General features: G+C 35.4%; 1 protein-coding gene across 1 annotated transcript; it reads right to left on the bottom strand.

The window, feature by feature from the left end:
- Positions 1–1,043: 1,043 nt before the first annotated feature.
- On the bottom strand, positions 1,044–14,874 carry LOC124353673 (UMP-CMP kinase 2, mitochondrial-like). The gene is made up of 6 exons (XM_046803628.1): positions 14,615–14,874; positions 11,270–11,349; positions 8,935–9,061; positions 4,118–4,316; positions 3,020–3,214; positions 1,044–1,208 (listed from the first exon to the last, which is right to left on the bottom strand). Exons 1-6 carry the CDS (start codon positions 14,694–14,696, stop codon positions 1,058–1,060), a joined length of 834 nt encoding a protein of 277 aa, XP_046659584.1. The 5' UTR covers positions 14,697–14,874; the 3' UTR covers positions 1,044–1,057.
- Positions 14,875–16,755: the final 1,881 nt, after the last annotated feature.

Genomic DNA, 16,755 nt, shown 5'->3' with positions numbered 1-16,755 from the left:
CATACTTGTCAAACCTAAACTAAACATTAAATAATGACCATTTGTTTATAAATTATAAACTATTTTACAAGCCAGACTTTTATAATTTATAAACAAAAATACAAAACTCACATACAAAATATGTTTTTGAAAAATAATTGTCTTGGGAATTTATAAACTTAAAATTCACTTATTGAATTTACAGAACAATGAAAAAAGTACAATTTATTTCAAATTATTAACAATTTGCAAGTCTAATATTACCAGGAGTGAATAGGGGTAGCTCTTAGTGAGCTCTTTAAAATATTTTATAATTTTTGCAAACACTTGTAAAACCGGATGCTGGTAATATATGCGTAGATTGACGACATCCATAGAACTGGACATTGGTGGTGAAAGGGTTAGTTTATCTTCTAACAGATCAAATTATTAAAGTTAAATCTCAAAGGCTTCTGAAAAAGCCTCAGATTCTGAGGGCCTAAAAACAAGTAAGTGAGGTGCAAAGGTTCTTTCACGACTATTCCTTTCAGAAATTTATTTTAGGTGGTTGAGAGAGCTGATACAATAGAATCTTCCCCTGGGACATTGTTAGCTTTAAGACCTTACAATAATGTGTTCTAGTGTATAAAAAAACTATTAGATGCAATTTTAATGCCTGCCTTTCAAAAATTTGGAAGGGGGGGACTTTGGAAGCATAGTCTACCTCCAATCCAACAATGGAATAAAGGTCAATTAAATATATATATATATATATATATATATATATATATACTTTTGTTTTCTAGTGAGACTTTATGGACTACATAAAAGATTCTTAACATTTAACTGATTGAGATATATTTGTTTCTTGATGTTTGAACAAAGTGTATTGTATCAAAATATCTGTCTACAGTGTGCTAAGGAGATCATGTATGGAATTGTGGAGGGATGAACAAGCGATAAAAATTCAAATACAGACACCTCTCATGGAGTCTCAGTCCTCTTCCTTTCATACAGAAGAATTACTGCTCTGTAACTTACATTATGGGAAAAGCTATAGTATGGTTGGAAAAAATACACAATGGTTGTCAGTAATATTTTATTTTGGAGGTGGTACATTTATAGACATAGTGTATCCCCATAACTTTTGGATCTGATTTTTTATTTTGTAAAACGAGTCTTCAAAGAAGTTTGTGGCGTTGACCATTAAGACTGGTGGATCTGAAAACCTCTCGAAGGAAGTTACGATTCTGAAAAATTAAAAGGTTAATGTATTAAAATCAAACAAATTAATAGCGTAATAAAATGGCAGTTATAGTCTGTCTGCATAAAATCTATTTATTTTAAAGAGTATTGTTCTTCAAAACATTGATAACTTTGAAATGGAAAGTCCTTTGCTTATAAGAATAACAACAATTTTAGAATTGTTGTAAAACATGTATTTTGTATTATTTGTTATGTAAGTACAATTCCAGCAATATACAATATATTTTTTGGGAAAAATTCCAAAAAATATAATAAAGTAATCAGTTATTACAAGTTGATAGGAAAATCAGTAGGCTTACCCTGAAAACTATCTTTTTTCATAATTAGAAATGTTATATTGCACTGCAATCTTTTTCAACTTATTGAGAACATTCTAGTTGTCTGTTTACTTTGGGTTGAATAGTCAATGTGGGGACCAGTGTTGCCAATTCACTTTTTATAACTGTTGACTATGTATTGAGCACAATATTAAATCTACGAAAACCGATAGCCTGCTGGAGGGAGGGACTTATCTCAGGTTTATGTTGTAGGATTTCGTGATTTTGTTACCCATTGGTGTGGTAGTTCCATCTTCATAACTGTGAGGAATTTTGGGAATGATATTACTATTGTGGTCATTAGAAAATTCTGAATAGAAAATTTCTAATTAGGTGTACTTTTATGTTTTATTTTAATCGGTGGATCCTAGAAGATAGTTTTAAAGGTTGATGATTTGACTATCAACTAGTAAGAATCCCTGGCTTTTTGAGCCCTATTAATTCAAACTCAAAAGTAATCAATTAGATTAATTGAATCCCCTTGCAATTTTAGTAATGTTTTTTGTAATACTTGGGTTTTTTAATTTTATATAGTGTTTATAACAATGTATCACTCATATGTAACATATTTATAGAAAATTTATATTATAACCCACAAAAGAAATGAAGCTTAGTTCTTATGTATAATGTTAGTGGAACATCTCAGATACAATATGTTTGTTTTTTCTTCGTATTTACGCTTTGTAGCTGTTAAACAATTAATTCTACAAAAGGAAAGTAGTTTTGTTAAATGGATCTCATTGGAAAACATTTGATCTTTGCCACTGATAGGGTTGAATAAGCCATTAATATATTTTGTGAGAAAGCTATGTGGAATTTGGTTGTGTTTTAAGTATTGATGTTGATAAAGAACTTTACAATGATAATTATTGTTGGTGTAGCAAGCCAGAAGATATCTGAACTTTCTAAGACGTCACATATCTTAACTTGATTCAAGGATAGAAATATATAGATAATTTTCAATTACTTACAAACTTTAAACCCTAGTTTCCTAGGCATCTCAAATAGCTTTTATTTGCTGAACAAAAAATAGTTTTTAATTTTAACTAAGAATATTTCCTCTTTTTTATTTACTGAAAGTTTTGAATGGACTTGTCATCATGGTTACCCAAAAGACCAATGTAAAAATGTTAGAAATTGATTTTTTATCTTTATATTGATCTTTGCACCCTAAAATCAATGAGTTCATGGGCCAATAACCTATAAACTAAGTTTCAAGTCTCAAGAACCTTTCTATCAAACAAATCACAGCATGGACGCAGACAATGATTTTAAGTAGGCCCTGTTGGGTTAGTAGTAAAACCTTAACTTGATTGTAGTGAATTAAATTTCAAAAAATGTAAGTTAAGTAGGATATAATTGTTTAATATCTAACAAATTTTAATGATGTATAAGTTTGTGGATAGTTATTTTACAGCTATATTTAATTCCTTAATTTAGATTGGATGGGAGTAAACTCCCCTTCCCATGACACTCACTTCCTTTGGAACAGGTAGTTGTCTTTTGTGGTGGAGATACGGTTGCGGATGCTGCGGTGTGCATTGAGCAGGACAACCAGATCTGGAACCAGCAGATCTTCAGGCCAGCTGTAGATGTTGGAGCCAATAGGTGGCAAGTCCTCGGGTTTGTCATGTCCCCAGGCTAGGTTGAACGACAGATGGTCATAGTAATATCTGAGACCATCACTCAAATAATGTCAGTTTTAATTTTGCACCACAAATACTCTTGTTGCAATCTTTTATTTTTCAAAGAATTTGTGTGAAACGGTTTAATTATACCACTGGTTACCCCAACAGGCTGCAGAAGAATCTCCAACTTCCTCAAAAACATTGTGACTATAGATGAGCCGCTTTGAAAGCGACCTGTTAAGTGAAGATGTGGAGAGGGAGAAGAAGCATGGACTCACTTCCCCTTCCACATTCCTAACCAACCATTCTTCAGTTGCCACTTTACCACTCTATGGTATGTGTTACATAACAGCTGTTTTACAAACCCAATAATAATGATAACAGCTCATAACAATAAACATTTGTTAAAATTAACATATTACATAGATGCAGTGGACTATTCTTTACATAAATAATAATATTTGTTATTCCATAACAAAGAGAGTAACATAACATAGCTTGATGCTCCAAAACACCAACGCAGGGAAGCAAATCACTCGGTTCCCACTTGTGTCTTGTAAAGGAAATAAATCGAGCAGTGAAAGAGGGGGTAGAGGCGGTAGGCGTGGTCGAGATCCTGCTCCTCCCTCCCCCTATGCACAAAAAATCGACGTGCAGAGGCTATTCTATAGTATCATGTTTACAGTCAATGAGAAAGCAGTAAAGAATTGACAGAAAACTCACCAATTTGTGGCAGTGTTGAGAATAATATTGAAACGCTTGTATTTACAGTTATGTCAGAATCTATCAGTATTCATGCTATTGAAGGCTATGTATCAAGAATTCTATCATATATCCATAAATGCCATTATGCTATTTACAATAATATTGACATTAATGTTGGCATCTTTCGAATGCCATATTGGATAACACATTAGAATTTTTAATGTTAAAATATGCAACACTTACGAGGATAAGAACACTGGATGTAAGTGCCATACACTTTGGATATCAAAGGCCATTGCGTAGTTGCATAGACTGAGGTACGCCTTGCGCTCGAACTTGGTGCCGAAGAAGCTATTCTTGAGATGGGCCAAACATCTTGGTGGATTCTGCAACGCGTAGCCTTGATATGTCTGAGCCAGCCTTCTCAACATGTTGTTCCTACCTGGTCCAGACATTGTTGCATGAACATTCAATTTAGATCTAGAAGGCTAATTGATTACTAAACAACACTTTAACTTTGTTTTCTAAGCGAATTGCAAGGATATAAAAATCAATTTTATTTTTGACAAGATATATAGTGTTTTAGGTTATAGTATGCTACAATTGAATGTAAGAAATTACAGTAGCATATATTTTGTTGTGTCACTATTTATATCTTTTCTTAAAAATATATGTTCACTACTAGTCCACGTAGGCCCAAAGGCGGATCCAGTACTGAACTTCGGGAGAGGCCACCTTTGTTGTACTTTACCATTATCTTTACTGTAACAGGATCTCTTTTGAAAGAATAACAAAATACAACATTAAAAAAAGGAGAATAACATATTTTTAACACTTCCAAAAAGATTAAAAGAGAAATTTGCAACACATCTCCTGACTGTATAACTCTAAAAATATTAACTGCACATCATCTTGTAACAGTTCTGTTTAGAGAGCAATTTCAGTGTTACAAACTATCTTTGGTTATCTCAAGAAGATAATCAATTTATAGATAAGACTGTAACAAAACTTTAAATAACTTTTTAATTACTAAATTTGTATTAATTTTGCCAACAATCTGACCTACAGTATACACAACAACTATTTCACAGCAAATCCACAACTATTTCACAGCAAATCCATTGTTGCCATAATATAATTAACATTGATGATGTTGAACAATAAATAATTGATTATGTTTTATGATCAATATGTACTTGCTTCTGTCCTTATTATTCATGATGCGTACAAATTTTGTATTTTTACTGTATCAAATCAGATCTTTGTCGTGTTATCACTCTCTCTGCCTCAGATGTCAATCATCATGAATCAATTGTATTACTAAAGATAAGTGGAATAGTGAATCGCTGTTGAGGAAAAATACCTTTTTGTTCTAGATTAAAAAAGAAATAAAACAGTAATAAATAAAAATACATGTAGGGTGAATAAAAAGTCAGAACTCCCTTCTATTTTTTCTAAAGTTTATATAAGGAGATATCATTTAGGTAGTGTTGCAATCTGGAAAGGAAGTTTCATTTTATGATTTTGAACATTTTCCTCCCAAAAATATGGGTTTTTGGAGCACCTAAAAAATTTCAAATGTAAACCGCTCTTAGGTGACTGCTCATTTTAAAGAGTGTTGACTTAAATAATATTGAAAACCAGAGATTGCTATCCCTTTGCCATCCAAAATAATAAATTGTTAAAATTTTAATAAGGTCTTTGCACTTACATTTACAAAACAGCAGTAGAAAACGTTGAAGATTTAAGAAACAGGATTATTAAGGCATGGAATCAAATACCACTTCAGACTTTTCAAAATAAACGTGAGAGAGAAGCTCACCGTATGCTTGTCTCACTGCTAAACAGTAGAAGGGCTTCAGTTTGAACATTTGATATGATTTGGCAACGTGGTAGGTTATTAAAAATATTGTTGGGTAACACTGGCTGTTGGGTGCGAAGTGGCGGGGTCTTCATACCCCAACACATGTGCCAAGCCAGAGCGTCCACGAAGCACACGCACAGTCACCTTCTCTCTTTCTTAAGTGCTGTACTTTTCGTGCGCGTGCACCTGGGAACTGCCTGATCCAACTCTTGTCTTCTTTTATAATTCCGATCAGGCTGAGCTGATCTGGCGGGCTTTCTGTAAACTATCCCACAATTTTTTAATTTTCTTTTCCCCACTACTCTCACACCTGTCGGGTAATCTTCCCAACAATCTATCTTAAACTATTCTAATTCTAGTTTCCTTCTGTATCCAAGCCAAGGTGGAACAGCATATGCCGAGGGCTGCGTGATCAAGGGAGAGCTTGGTCGTAAATATGCGAACTCTGGATACCTGGCAACCTCCAGTTTAAAACCGAGCCTTCCCCAAGTAGAGCGGGACAATTGCTTGGGTGACCTTTAGATCTCCGCTACTCGTGGGAACACAATGAGTACAGAATTTAAAGACAATCAAACAAAACCAGAGAGCTCTTGTAGCACTCAAAAAAAGTGAATGAAAATTCACGAAACACAGAGGGACTGATGATGGGCTCTGACCCTAGCAATCCTGAACAAACCCAAAAAACAGGCGGACTTCCTAGTAGAAGTCCAAAAGCCTCATCCGACTCGGTCAGAGTCGAAACCGATGAAGAAGATGCAATACTGGAGGGCGATCACCAGAAGGAAGAGGAGCAAAAGTCGAGAGACAGCTCCCAGTACTGCCTAAGCTATGTGGGAGCCGCCAGGAAACGCATGGTCTGGTTTCGAAAAAGGGGGTACATCCCAAGAAGAAGCCAGGGAATTGGCCTTAAAACCAATTCCAGAAGAAAGAAATAAAAAATTAAACAAACAAAAGGAGGGAAAGAAACCGAAAAGACCTCACTCTGATGGATCCACTCCGGAGGCCCATCAGAGGAAGAAAACAAAGAACGAAGGAAATCATGGGGAACACAAGGAGCAATCTGTACAACTCCAGAAACCTTCCTATAAACAAGAGGTAGCTGGTATAAGGGTGGGTGGGGGATTTGCACTCCAATTTTCCCGAGACCCTACTCACAACAGAAACAGATGGAGAAGATCCAGAGCTTCATCCTGGAAGCTATCGTGGAAGAACAGGAGGGTCCCTACTCTCCAAGATTCTACGGTATCAACAGGAGACAAGGGGTTCCTAATCTTCACCTGCGAAAACACCGAAACAGCTGAATGGCTTAAAGGAAAGCAAGACTCCCTCAAGCCTTGGGAAGAGGCCAGTCTAAGGATTGTACCAGAGGAAGAAATCCCCTCGTGCGAGAATTGCGACTGTCTATCTTCCCGATAGTACACACGATACTACCGACAAGATAATGAAGCTCCTAAAAAGGACAAAACAAAGAGCTATCTGTCGGAGAATGGAATGTTCTGCTGCGGAGAAGCGACGAGGAGGAAGTCTGTCCTACTCACCCTGGCAGTCGACCTGCCGCTACAGCGAACAAGCTTGAGAAGGAAGGTCCATGGATCGGATACAAGTTTGGAAAAGTTCAGCTTAGACTGAAAAAGAAACACCGAGGAAACACAGAACAACCCACAAGGGGAAGAGGGGACTTCAGAGAAATCTGAGATGGTCACCACAGGAAAAAGCACCGCTGAAGAGATGGAAGTGGAGGAGGCCACGAAGGTGTCAGAGCAATCTGTACATACCTTACCTGAAAGGTCTACTCCACAAGCCAGTGCAGCGTTCGAAGATGAAAGACCAACCTGTTCTCTCTTCTTGAAGAGGGGACCTTCTCTCAAAGGACCATCCGTCTCGGCTCGAGGAAGAAAAGGGGACAAAAGTCTCCAAGCAATCCAAAAGAAGAGACGGGGATGGACCACCTGGGTGGTAGGTGGGAAAAAGGCGTAAGTATGCGCCTAATACAGATAAACCTACACCATGCAAAGGGCGCAACTGACATCTTGGGAAGCAGGTTTATCTCAACAGGCCTGGATATCGCCCTAATCCAGGAGCCTTGGATCAATAGAGGTTGCATCAGAGGACTGACAACTCAGGTAGGTAATCTCATTTATGATCGAACAATTGAAAACCCAAGAAAGAACTTGTATTCTAACTTCAAAACTAATAACAGCCTTTCCGATTACAGATCTAATAACAAAGAGATCTGGTGGCGGCTACAGTGAAGGTGGCTTCACTGCAAGGGGACAGAGAGGTTACTATAGCCTCAGCCTACTTCCCCTTCAGAGACTAGGAAAAGATACTTGGGAGCATATCTCCTCAGCCCCAAGGACATCAGAGAACAGGAGCCCTTAAATCTGATTGGGTTTTGCAAAAGCCTCGGTTTTTGAGGGCACAAATTAAAGTAAGGGAGGCGCAAAGGTCCTTTTAGGACTAAGTGCGGGGACAAAGTGTCCTCTTCCCTCAAAAGGAAAAAAAAAAAAAAAAAAAAAACACTGGCTGTTATTTTGGTTGGGAAAGAGATAACAATATTTGATTTTCACTATTCTTTAAGTTTGTTTATTCTCTTTAAAATGAGGAATTACTAGAAAGGGGTTAAAATTTGGAATTTTTGTGTTGCCCACAAAATACCATAATTTTGGGGGACACAAAAATTTTCAAAATCATCAAATGAAGCTTTCTTTCCACATAGCACTATTGTTCAAAGGATATCTCCTTATATAAACTTAACAAAAACAAAAAATTGAGGAGAGGTTGTGACTTATTATTCCCTGAATAAGAATAATAGTTTTTGTTTAGTAAATTATTTTAAAATGATACTTTGTTGTTAATTATAATTCACTTGCCTAAAGACCTTTATTGAGTATGAATCTTAACAATTTGAAGATATTTTTTTATTTAAGAATCCTGAAATGTAAAATGTGTGTTGTGTATTGAATTTAGTCGGGATATAGATATCCGATTGTCTTATATTATCGATGTAATATGTAATTGTGACAAAATAACAATAACAAGTATGCATATTAGATAACAATAAAAGGAGCATTGATCTCTAAATTATAACTCAAAACTTGAGGCTGTCTTAATCTAGATGATATAAAATTAGTTACTATATCCCAGCTAAATTTAGATAATATAAAAACAAAAATACTGATTACTTGAGGCTTGCCTGAATTATGCGTGCCTTCGATGACAACAAACACCTTACGGTGGGAGAGCTGAGGAGGGGGCTGTGGTGGAATACACTGTGCCTTGAACACATTCACTAGGTTCTCGACTATAGAGGAGTTATTGAACTGTAACAGACTGTTCACCTCTAGAGAATAGAGCTCTGAACAACAGATTGTCTACCTCTAGATGATAGATCTATGAATAACGTATTTTGTTCCTTTCTAGGTAATATATCTCTTAACAACATACCATTTACCTCTAGAGTCTCTATGAGCAACAGATTGTTTACCTCAAGAGACTAGATCTATGAATAACACAGTTTGTTCCTTTCTAGGTAATATATCTCTTAACAACATACCATTTACCTCTAGAGTCTCTATGAGCAACAGATTGTTTACCTCAAGAGACTAGATCTATGAATAACACAGTTTGTTCCTTTCTATGTAAACTATCTCTTAACAACATACCGTTTACCTCTAGAGTCTCTATGAGCAATAGATTGTTTACCTCAAGAGACTAGATCTATGAATAACACAGTTTGTTCCTTTCTATGTAAACTATCTCTTAACAACATACCGTTTACCTCTAGAGTCTCTATGAGCAACAGATTGTTTACCTCAAGAGACTAGATCTATGAATAACACAGTTTGTTCCTTTCTATGTAAACTATCTCTTAACAACATACCGTTTACCTCTAGAGTCTCTATGAGCAACAGATTGTTTACCTCAAGAGACTAGATCTATGAATAACACAGTTTGTTCCTTTCTATGTAAACTATCTCTTAACAACATACTGTTTACCTCTAGAGTCTCTATGAGCAACAGATTGTTTACGTCAAGAGACTAGATCTATGAATAACACAGTTTGTTCCTTTCTATGTAAACTATCTCTTAACAACATACCGTTTACCTCTAGAGTCTCTATGAGCAACAGATTGTTTACCTCAAGAGACTAGATCTATGAATAACACAGTTTGTTTCTTTCTATGTAAACTATCTCTTAACAACATACCGTTTACCTCTAGAGTCTCTATGAGCAATAGATTGTTTACCTCAAGAGACTAGATCTATGAATAACACAGTTTGTTCCTTTCTATGTAAACTATCTCTTAACAACATACCGTTTACCTCTAGAGTCTCTATGAGCAACAGATTGTTTACCTCAAGAGACTAGATCTATGAATAACACAGTTTGTTCCTTTCTATGTAAACTATCTCTTAACAACATACCGTTTACCTCTAGAGTCTCTATGAGCAACAGATTGTTTACCTCAAGAGACTAGATCTATGAATAACACAGTTTGTTCCTTTCTATGTAAACTATCTCTTAACAACATACCGTTTACCTCTAGAGTCTCTATGAGCAACAGATTGTTTACCTCAAGAGACTAGATCTATGAATAACACAGTTTGTTCCTTTCTATGTAAACTATCTCTTAACAACATACTGTTTACCTCTAGAGTCTCTATGAGCAACAGATTGTTTACGTCAAGAGACTAGATCTATGAATAACACAGTTTGTTCCTTTCTATGTAAACTATCTCTTAACAACATACCGTTTACCTCTAGAGTCTCTATGAGCAACAGATTGTTTACCTCAAGAGACTAGATCTATGAATAACACAGTTTGTTCCTTTCTATGTAAACTATCTCTTAACAACATACTGTTTACCTCTAGAGTCTCTATGAGCAACAGATTGTTTACCTCAAGAGACTAGATCTATGAATAACACAGTTTGTTCCTTTCTATGTAAACTATCTCTTAACAACATACCGTTTACCTCTAGAGTCTCTATGAGCAACAGATTGTTTACCTCAAGAGACTAGATCTATGAATAACACAGTTTGTTCCTTTCTATGTAAACTATCTCTTAACAACATACCGTTTACCTCTAGAGTCTCTATGAGCAAAAGATTGTTTAATTATTTACCTTTAGAGACTAGATTTCTGAGCAACAGACATTCCAACTCCTAATCTATTCCACAGTAAAAACGCCCAATAGAGTAAAATTGGCAACATTTTTCTCGTGCTAATTTCATGAAAAGTCTACTACTTTCCTCTAATTCCAATCAACTTGTAAATTCAATGTGAAGCAACTCTTTTGTGGACAAAAATTAGGTCACACCAAACTGTTAAAGCACCACAGGATTGACCTGCAATGTGGGCAGAGCTTTCCACAAATTATGCACCCTATATCATACCAAAATCATGAAATTTGACAATTTATTAATTTATTTTGAGTCAATAATAAAATTTATTGCTTTATGAGCAAATTAAATTATTGTTGTAAAAGGTTTTCAGAGTAAATAAAATGTGATGATGAATACTCACTCTAGGTCCTGTGAGATCCAATAAGAGATCCTTGTATGACTTGTATATTCCTAGCTCCTTCATCTCATCTGTTGAATACTCTGGACAAGATGCAAAATATTTACTGTGAGAGTTTCAGTTTAATTTATAAATTTGCCAGCCAAAACTTTTGTATGGCTGGAGGTGGTTCCCCATTCTAATATACATACCTGTATTATCTTATGACTATATAACTGAGACATTTCATCAAAAGTACATACATATTATTTTTTGTGAGACGTGCTGTACTAATAACATCCTGTAGCACCTTTGTAAGGTTATAAATAGTGACCGTAGAACTCCCCCCTGTAAGCGTGTAAGTGGAGGTACTGATCATTTTTTTAAAATTAACACCAAGCGGAACACAAAAACCTTATTTTATGGTTATAAATAGCGAATGTCAACCATCCTGTAAGCGTGTAAGTGGTGCTACTGCACAGTTATCTATATTAATACCAACTGTAACACAAAACAACCTATTGTAATATTATACATAGTGAATGTCGTCCCTCCCTGTAAACGTGAAAGTTGTGGTACTGCACAATTGTTTATATTAACACCAACCAGAACACAAAACAACCCTATTGTAAGGTTATATATAGAGAATGTGGACCCTCCTTGTAAACGTGTAAGTGATACTATTGCACAATTGTTTATATTAACACCAACCGGAACACAAAAACAACCTATTGTAATATTATACATAGTGAATGTCGACCCTCCCTGTAAACGTGTAAGTTGGTGGTACTGCACAATTGTTTATATTAACACCAACTGTAACACAAAACAACCTATTGTAATATTATACATAGTGAATGTCGCCCCTCCCTGTAAACGTGTAAGTGATGGTACTGCACAATTGTTTATATTAACACCAACTGTAACACAAAACAACCTATTGTAATATTATACATAGTGAATGTCGACCCTCCCTGTAAACGTGTAAGTGGGTGGTACTGCACAATTGTTTATATTAACACCAACCGGAACACAAAACAACCTATTGTAATATTATACATAGTGAATGTCGCCCCTCCCTGTAAACGTGTAAGTGGTGGTACTGCACAATTGTTTATATTAACACCAACTGTAACACAAAACAACCTATTGTAATATTATACATAGTGAATGTCGACCCTCCCTGTAAACGTGTAAGTGGTGGTACTGCACAATTGTTTATATTAACACCAACCGGAACACAAAACAACCTATTGTAATATTATACATAGTGAATGTCGACCCTCCCTGTAAACGTGTAAGTGATGGTACTGCACAGTTGTCTATATTAATACCAACTGTAACACAAAACAACCTATTGTAATATTATACATAGTGAATGTCGCCCCTCCCTGTAAACGTGAAAGTGGTGTACTGCACAATTGTTTATATTAATACCAACTGTAACACAAAACAACCTATTGTAATATTATACATAGTGAATGTCAACCCTCCCTGTAAACGAGTAAGTTGTGGTACTGCACAGTTGTCTATATTAATACCAACTGTTACACAAAACAACCTATTGTAATATTATACATAGTGAATGTCGCCCCTCCCTGTAAACGTGAAAGTGGTGTACTGCACAATTGTTTATATTAACACCAACCGGAACACACAAACACCCTATTGTAAGGTTATATATAGAGAATGTGGACTAAACGTGTAAGTGATACTATTGCACAATTGTTTATATTAACACCAACCGGAACACAAAACAACCTATTGTAATATTATACATAGTGAATGTCGACCCTCCCTGTAAACGTGTAAGTGGTGGTACTGCACAATTGTTTATATTAACACCAACTGTTACACAAAACAATCTATTGTAATATTATACATAGTGAATGTCAACCCTCCCTGTAAGCGTGTAAGTGATGGTACTGCACAGTTGTCTATATTAATACCAACTGTAACACAAAACAACCTATTGTAATATTATACATAGTGAATGTCAACCCTCCCTGTAAACGAGTAAGTTGTGGTACTGCACAGTTGTCTGTATTAATACCAACTGTTACACAAAACAATCCTATTGTAATATTATACATAGTGAATGTCGCCCCCTCCCTGTAAACGTGTAAGTGGTGGTACTGCACAATTGTTTATATTAATACCAAACTGTAACACAAAACAACCTATTGTAATATTATACATAGTGAATGTCAACCCTCCCTGTAAACGAGTAAGTTGTGGTACTGCACAGTTGTCTATATTAATACCAACTGTTACACAAAACAACCTATTGTAATATTATACATAGTGAATGTCGCCCCCTCCCTGTAAACGTGAAAGTGGTGGTACTGCACAATTGTTTATATTAACACCAACCGGAACACAAACAACCCTATTGTAAGGTTATATATAGAGAATGTGGACCCTCCTTGTAAACGTGTAAGTGGTGGATACTATTGCACAATTGTTTATATTAACACCAACCGGTAACACAAAACAACCTATTGTAATATTATACATAGTGAATGTCGACCCTCCCTGTAAACGTGTAAGTGGTGGTACTGCAAAGTTATCTATATTAATACCAACTGTAACACAAAACAACCTATTGTAATATTATACATAGTGAATGTCGACCCTCCCTGTAAACGTGTAAGTGGTGGTACAGTAGAACCCCTCATATCCGGCCACCACGGGACCGACCCCCTGGCCGGATAACGATTCGGCCGGATAAACCAACCTACAGTACACAACACTTGACGAAACAAAACAATTGTACTGTACTGTACTAACCGCACTGGAAATAATCACGAACTGTTTACAGGTTAAACCTATTAGCTCAACTGAGGACAACACAGGAAAATGTAAACAAATAGATACACCAAAATAACGCAAGAGTGTGGGAGACTAGTGCGTGCAACTGCGCGACTGCAAGCCGTGATAAATAAATTTCGATATTGACTTCCGGGAAGTGGCCGGATAAACCGAGGTGCGGTAAAACCGAGGCCGTGATATGAGGGGTTCTACTGTACTGCACAATTGTTTATATTAACACCAACCGGAACACAAACACCCTATTGTAAGGTTATATATAGAGAATGTCGACCCTCCTTGTAAACGTGTAAGTGATACTACTGCACAATTGTTTGTAATAATACCAACTGGAACCAACTTAAAACTAAAATGTGTACAAGGCTTAATGTTTTAAATTCATGTAAGAACAAAATCTTTGTAACATTCAACATCACAAAAATGTTCAATTATCTAAGTTGAAATATAAGTTACAGCAGTTCATAATATCGTAAACATTCTATAATATATTTAAACGTTTATAATATATTGCAGAAGACAGTATCATGTTATTGTACTCACTTGTTTTTCCATAAAACATTGAGTTGGCAAGAACACAAGTAATTATAAAAGTAGAAATCACATTACTTAGAGCCAATTTCATGTTATTGGTTAAATTACAATTTTGGCATAAAACTGAAACATCAGTGAGTTTATTTTTTTAACTGGCTAATAAGTGAACATAATTGAAACCTTTTCTATCAGTTTCATACGTAATTTATAACTCATTAAGATTATATAATCTAGATATGAACTGTGTATGAAGATCGAACAGACACATAAAAATTTACTGGTGTAAAACATGGACAGCTGCAGTTCTAATGGAGAATTGTGACTTCATTGATTTTAATTTCTCATTAGTGAAACGATAATGATGATTATGATAAAACTTAGTCTTTACTAAATTAACATTGTTTGCTTTCAACCCTGGGTAAGCTTCTAGGACAGTAAGAAACAAAAATATACAAGCAAATTTTATTTTTGTTTTAGTTCTTTAAAATTCGTTTGAAAGGGAACAGTAAAAAATATGGAACCTATTTGCTAGAGGCTAATGATTTTAAGAATGAGTACTGATACCTAAATAGTCTCTTTTGTAAATTAATCTTCTATAAGTTAAGCTATTTGACTGTGTAAATAACCCAATTTCTGAAAGTAAGTTCAATCCTTCTTAAAATCAGACTCAAGACTGTTTGAGGTTTAACAAATTTCAGAGCTGCATTTCTCTGTTAATTTTTCATGGAAATATTAGTGCCTTAAACAAGGCTTAATGATGTTCTAGGAGATAAAAGTTTTCCATAGTTGGTCTACCGCAATCATTCCAATGGGCGCCAGTCATTTACTGAGAACATTCATCTTCTCTGAAAGTTGTTGGCTGGAAGTGTTTTAAGCCAACCAATGGAATAAGACTTATGTTTAAAATTAACTCCCTGAATATTACAGACACCTCTGGACAATTTGGGTTTCTCAATAAAATCAGTAACAGGATTGGATGGAAGTTGTAGGATGAAGTACTGTACTGTAGAAGGTTCAGAAAGGTTGTTAGAAATGTGTTGGAGTACTTGATTTTAAACAACAACTAGTGCCACTTTATCTTGCAAGTTAACAGTGTAATGGATCAAAAATTTGCCAATGGAGAATAATTCTAGATGCAATGTAGAGGGATAAGACTAGATTAGAGGTTGAGCAACAGAATCTAGTTCCATGTACCAACAGACAGTTAAGGATTACCGGATTTATCTGATTATCAGTCACAAAATTATCACAAATTATCTGCAAGAGCAGACATTTTGGACACGATTGCAATGAAAGCTGACACCTGAGATTCAATTAATAGCACAAAGATACAGAAACAAACAGATGATTTTCAGGTAACTCTCTAAGTAGTCAACTCCATAAAAACGAACTTCCTTTTATGAGTATGAGGATAGAACATTAAAACTAGCTGGTATATCCATTCTCAGATATGAAAGGATTACATGACAAACTGTAATTTCCTATACTGAATTAGTCTTCCATGGATCTCCCTCTCAAAAAGTTCACAGAGTTATTAATGGCAGACCTTGAGACCAAGGACGTAGCCAACAAGGGGGTCCAATGGGTCCGGACCCTCCCCAAATTTTCAATTTTTACTATTACTTTTTAAAACAGACATTTATTTGCTTTACCTTCTGTCCACTACAGGTAAATATCAGTCATCTTGATAACCCCTCCAAATTGTTTCCTGGCTATGTTCTTGCTTGTGACTTATAAAAACAGTTGTAACCACACTATGAAATCAATTTGATTGAACGAATAATTTACTTTAATTTATTTTACAGTAATACACATCAGTTTTTGAAATCGACAACTCTACCATCAATTAAGTTATTCATCTTGCAGCTCAGTATTACTGACATGATAGAAAATAATTTCCAAACACATTGGCCGTGGCTTTTCTTGCATTTACTGAAGTATAACAGGCCTTTGATAAACAAGATATACAAAATAGCTCAATTCATTCTCGAGATATCCTCCTGAGTTATAGACTTTACTAATGCTCAGCCAAATCCCATTGAAGGACAAGCACTATCATTCACACCAACAACAAATTTAGTTTTCAGTGTAAGGTTTTGTTTTTTAAGGAGATTTTTCTCAAAATATCATTCTTCTTTTCACATAGGATT

Source organism: Homalodisca vitripennis, chromosome 2, assembly GCF_021130785.1.
Source record: "Homalodisca vitripennis isolate AUS2020 chromosome 2, UT_GWSS_2.1, whole genome shotgun sequence".
NCBI lineage: Eukaryota > Metazoa > Arthropoda > Insecta > Hemiptera > Cicadellidae > Homalodisca > Homalodisca vitripennis.
This window is presented reverse-complemented; position numbering and strand designations above follow the sequence as displayed.